A 5,122-nucleotide genomic window follows, 5' to 3' on the forward strand; every position below is an offset into this window, starting at 1 on the left:
CAACCAAAGTAACAAAATAAGCTTACTATCAAGTAACTAAACTTATTATTATAACCAGTTTGAACCTGTTTATCTAAACATCAAAGATTATTATATACAACTACAGTTTCAAAACACATACTATAAAATGTTGTAGGATCCACTGCTACATCATCATTTTTTTAGTTATGCAGCTTATGCTTGTGTCTGTTAAAACTAAACTTGAATCTAGGGGTTAGCAAAATTCATTTAGCTGCTGAACTAACAGGCCTGACTTGGACTATTCTAACAATCGTATTAGAACTCAAAAGCCAAACGAGAGGTTATATGGCCAGGAGCCTGTAAATGGAAGAGATATTATACAACATGAGTATGTATGTTTCTTGCAAACTGGACTCGTGAAAGTGATAAAATCAAACCTGTAACGCGGACCTTGAAAGACAGTTTGGTTAATGTGATTAAAATTGAAAGAAAGCACTGAACAATGCAATTATCAAAATAAAAAACAAAAATATGTATATAAAAAAAATCAACTTGCTGCCAATTTCCTCAAAAACATTTAACTTGCATTCCTTTCGATTAATTCAAAGTTCTACCACAGAAACGAAACCATATTAATTCTTTAATAATTAATAATTTTAGAAAACTAATTACTAGAATAAGATGTATAATGAAAACAAAGCGTTGGAACTAGAATTAATAAATACGAAGAACTCACAGGTTTGGTGATGATCGAATGGACGAGGCCTCATCGGAGTACGGCGATGCCTGATGACTGCATGGGAAAGATGATGGAGGGTGGGTTGAAGACGTGGTTGATTGAGGGTAAAAGTGAAACTAAATTATGAACCTGATGGTGGTGATGTTTCTTTTCTCTCCAACGTTGGCAACAATATCTATCTTTGTGTTGTATTTGGGATACACATGCCATAATTTTCATAGATGGGATGCTTATTATTAATCAACTACTATTTATATCTAAACCATCTCATAATTTGTTTTATTATTTTTCTAAATTTTAATAAAATAGTTGTTGGTGAATAATGGCCATTCTTCTAATTCCATATTATTCATGCATTTTCTTCGTTTCATCGTCTTCCTCCCATCATACCAACACAAATCAATATTCATGATCCAATCTTCTAATTCACCCATCCATGAAGAAACACACACAGATCTCATCATTAAAGCCTTCCAACACAGTCCTCTCACACCCAACTCCAAGACTTAGAGACCATTTCATCATGGGGAAGAAATTAGGCCACGGTCAATTCGGTACAACCTACCTTTGCAGACAGAAATCGACAGGCACCGATTTCGCATGCAAATCCATACCTAAAAGAAAACTTCTATGCAAGGAAGATTACGAGGATGTATGGCGAGAGATTCAAATCATGCATCACTTATCCGAGTATCCATGCGTCGTGAGGATCAAGGGCGCGTATGAGGATAATGTCTTTGTTCATCTGGTTATGGAATTGTGCGCAGGTGGTGAGCTGTTTGATAGGATTGTACAGAAAGGACATTATAGTGAGAAGGAAGCCGCTAAATTGATGAAAACGATTGTCGGTGTTGTTGAAGCTTGTCATTCTCTTGGTGTTATGCATAGAGATCTCAAGCCTGAAAACTTTCTGTTTCATACTCATGATGAAGATGCACAGCTAAAGGCTATTGATTTTGGGTTATCCGTATTCTATAAACCAGGTTTTGTTCTTCAGTTTGTGTTTCAACTCCTTACATGTTGCAATTTCTTTTTAATAACGACAGCTATATTATAAAAAACTATCTACTAAGAAACTAGATATATTTTTCTAAGCATGTAGCTATGTTACATGTTGAAATATCTAAGAACTTAATTTGCTTTTGTTCTGTTTAACAGGACAGTATTTATCAGATGTGGTTGGAAGCCCTTACTATGTTGCACCAGAAGTTCTGCATAAATGTTATGGACCAGAAATTGATGTGTGGAGTGCAGGGGTTATCCTATACATCTTACTGTCTGGAGTTCCACCGTTCTGGGCAGGTAATATAATTGTGTCACATTCATCATGAATCAAGAACTCATGATAATACTTTGCTCTTCAGAATCAGATTCGGGAATTTTTAGGCAGATTTTGAAGGGAAAACTTGATTTTGATTCTGATCCATGGCCGGAAATATCAGAAAGTGCAAAAGATTTGATAAAAAAGATGCTTGACAGAAAACCAGAACAAAGAATTACTGCGCATCAAGTCCTATGTGAGTTGCAAATTGGAATGTCAAAAATTGTTGCATCTTTAGTTTGTTTCATGTAAGATAAGGTTCATACTTTTGCCAGGTCATCCATGGATTGTAGATGATAGAGTTGCTCCAGATAAGCCTCTAGATTCTGCAGTTATATCGCGCCTTAAGCACTTCTCAGCTATGAACAAACTTAAGAAGATGGCTTTACGTGTATGATGCAGCATAGTTTTATTTAAATTGTTGGTTTATATAAATGTGTATAAATTACTTGATCAAATTGTTATCCAGGTTATTGCAGAAAGGCTATCAGAAGAGGAGATTGGTGGCTTAAAGCAATTATTTACAATGTTGGACACAGATAACAGTGGCACAATAACATTTGAAGAACTCAAACAAGGGTTAAACAAAGTTGGCTCCAATTTGATGGAATCCGAGATCAAAGAGCTTATGGATGCTGTATGTTCTTTCATTCTGGTTTTCACATAATTCAAATTATATTATTTAGAGTTTGAATTTGAGTTAAAAACAGGCTGACATTGACTGCAATGGCACAATAGAATATGGTGAATTCATAGCAGCAACTTTGCACATGAACAAGATTGAGAGAGAGGAGAATCTGCTTACCGCCTTTAGATTTTTTGATAAAGACGGAAGCGGGTACATAACCATGGATGAGCTTCAACAAGCTAGCAAAGATTTTGGTCTGCAAGATGCTCAATTGGATGAAATGATCAAAGAAGTTGATCAAGATAATGTTAGTCCTCAATTTTTCATTTCATATCTTGTTCGCATATTCAAGATTATATACTTGCTGTGATTTTGTTTTTGCAGGACGGGCGTATAGATTATGCAGAATTTACAGCAATGATGAGAAAGGGTGATGATGACGTGAGAAGCAGAGCGATGAAAGGGAGCTTGAACTTTGTCGCAGAAGCCCTGACCTTAGATAAAAACAAGGAACCACAAGATTAACCAAATAACTTTTTTTTTCTGTTTATGGTTTCTGTTGTTCAACATAAATGCAAATTTTGAGATGTTTTTGGTTCTTTGACCGATTCAAGACATGTTACTAGTAGTAAACACGTGTTTGGTTAAGTATCATATTATCAAGAGTATCATTACAAGCACACTCATCAAGAGTCATTTATTATACAGGCAAAGCTAGTATAACGGTCATGGTTTCACATGGTCTGTGCAGGTCCCGAATGTAACTCAGTACTCCTGCTCTTCACCACCTGAAGGACTCCTGGTTGTTCTGCCAAACAAAAAGAAATCATTAAGTTTTATTATAGTTTTATCCAAGTGAATCATACATATAAGTCAATCCAAAAAACTGGAATTTGAAAATGCATATATCAAATCCTAGAATCAGAAAATTAAAAGACGCAAAAACAAATACAACTTTTACGATTAAAACAAGAACAAAGTGATACGGTGCTTAGGGATTGTGAACGGGCCGAACGTTCACAGAACCGTTCGATAGAAAGTTCATTTATGTTCATTTTATTTAATAAACGAGCACGAACAAATTTGTGTGTTCATTTAATTAAACAAACGAGTTCGTCCATTTATGTTTGTTCTTTTACATTCATTCATTTACATCTGTTCAGGTTTGTTCGTTTATAAATTCATTTTAATTTCTTAGACCCATTACAATTCATTCTAGTTTTATACCACTAATTACAATTTAGTCATGTTTTATGATTTCTTAAGCCCAACAAACTGATAACCAGTTTACTTATAATCAGAATTCGCTCTGTTCAGTTACACTTGTTCTTTTACCTTGGTAAACCATTCACTTATACTATTAACAAAAAAACACGAACAAACTCATTTCCCTAACGAGTGAACACAAACAATATTACAACGCTCGTTATCATTTTCTCAGTTAAAGTTAAACTAAAGAACCTATGTATAACCAAAAATACAAGCATACAGTGTCAACAAACATACTCGAAAGCTGTTCGACTTGTTCCGGAGTAAGTTTGGCAGAAAACCCACTAGCAGCATGCTTGTAAGTGTACAGTAAAGCCCCTTTTGCTGCCTCCTCACTACCAATTAACAAAACTTAAAGTCAATTGTAATAATATATAAATAGGATTGAGAAAAGAATACCTGCCGAGGAAACAAGTGAGGGTGCGAAGGTGATGGGTTTCGGGTTCTTGGCCTTGAGGTTGATCGGTGTAGACTATGTGGACTTCTGCCGTGGCCGTGGCTGATTTGGGTTCAGGTTCAGTCGCCATTGCTGTTGATCACAAGTCAATTTGATCGGGTGGGCTGTTTTAGTAAGCGGACTTCCCTATGAAAGTGGAGAACGAATATTACGATGACAACACAAAGTTGACAGGAGTGTTTGGGATTCCTTGTTTTATCTTCCTCTGTAACTTATTTAACGCATAAGTTGAAAATTACAAAGTTGTAACTTATACTTTATACACTCACAGAACTTAATTTTTTCAAACACCAACTTATAATCCATAAGTTATAAGGAGCTAAAACCAGAAATCCCAAGAAAAACGAATCTTCATTTTGTTATGCCACTCTTCTTAAGGTATTGTATGTTACTATTTTTATTCAAGTAAACTAATATTATTGTTTTAAGAAAAAACAAATGGACTCATGTTTGACAAACTTACACAAATATGAAAGTGACAAATTAAAAGAATGAGCAAATATTCACTTGATAAAGAGAAGAAACGCATTCTCCTATAGAACTACTTGAATAAAGAAAAATGAATAAGATAATAGTTGTAAAGCTATGAGCACTTGTGTGTTTTATGATATGACAACATGAATATGAAGTGCCGCCTCCATTAACTAAAAAAAATAAGAAAAAAAAAGGAGAGAAAGATCCTTTCACTTTTTCATTTAAAATCTACAATTTCCCTACATGGAAATCTAAAAAAATTAAGAAAAAAGA

General features: G+C 34.6%; 2 protein-coding genes across 2 annotated transcripts; one reads left to right on the forward strand and one right to left on the reverse strand.

The window, feature by feature from the left end:
• Positions 1 to 1,136: 1,136 nt before the first annotated feature.
• On the forward strand, positions 1,137 to 3,368 carry LOC143595412 (calcium-dependent protein kinase 11-like). The gene is made up of 7 exons (XM_077074437.1): positions 1,137 to 1,683; positions 1,859 to 2,002; positions 2,065 to 2,217; positions 2,297 to 2,412; positions 2,491 to 2,658; positions 2,732 to 2,956; positions 3,034 to 3,368. The coding sequence occupies exons 1-7, from the start codon at positions 1,137 to 1,139 to the stop codon at positions 3,172 to 3,174; spliced, it is 1,494 nt and encodes a 497-aa protein (XP_076930552.1). The 3' UTR covers positions 3,175 to 3,368.
• Positions 3,369 to 3,383: 15 nt separating this feature from the next.
• LOC143595408 (subtilisin-like protease SBT3.17) lies at positions 3,384 to 4,449 on the reverse strand. Its single transcript, XM_077074435.1, has 3 exons — positions 4,318 to 4,449; positions 4,156 to 4,253; positions 3,384 to 3,457 (listed from the first exon to the last, which is right to left on the reverse strand). Exons 1-3 carry the CDS (start codon positions 4,443 to 4,445, stop codon positions 3,384 to 3,386), a joined length of 300 nt encoding a protein of 99 aa, XP_076930550.1. The 5' UTR covers positions 4,446 to 4,449.
• Between the last annotated feature and the right edge of the window lie 673 nt (positions 4,450 to 5,122).

The sequence above is a fragment of the Bidens hawaiensis genome, unplaced genomic scaffold, assembly GCF_021521415.1.
Source record: "Bidens hawaiensis isolate Kalapana, Puna unplaced genomic scaffold, B.hawaiensis_p1.1 tig00045101_1, whole genome shotgun sequence".
Classification (NCBI taxonomy): domain Eukaryota; kingdom Viridiplantae; phylum Streptophyta; class Magnoliopsida; order Asterales; family Asteraceae; genus Bidens; species Bidens hawaiensis.

Bases quoted from the DNA above. Each gene is read 5' to 3' on its own strand.
- LOC143595412 (XM_077074437.1), top strand. From the start codon at position 1,137: ATGAAGAAACACACACAGATCTCATCATTAAAGCCTTCCAACACAGTC. The intron at 2,003-2,064 runs GTAATATAATTG...TTTGCTCTTCAG, and splicing joins AGTTCCACCGTTCTGGGCAG to AATCAGATTCGGGAATTTTT. The intron at 2,659-2,731 runs GTATGTTCTTTC...AGTTAAAAACAG, and splicing joins TCAAAGAGCTTATGGATGCT to GCTGACATTGACTGCAATGG.
- LOC143595408 (XM_077074435.1), bottom strand. From the start codon at position 4,445: ATGGCGACTGAACCTGAACCCAAATCAGCCACGGCCACGGCAGAAGTC. The intron at 4,254-4,317 runs GTATTCTTTTCT...GTTAATTGGTAG, and splicing joins CTCACTTGTTTCCTCGGCAG to TGAGGAGGCAGCAAAAGGGG. The intron at 3,458-4,155 runs GTATGTTTGTTG...TTTGTTTGGCAG, and splicing joins ACAAGTCGAACAGCTTTCGA to AACAACCAGGAGTCCTTCAG.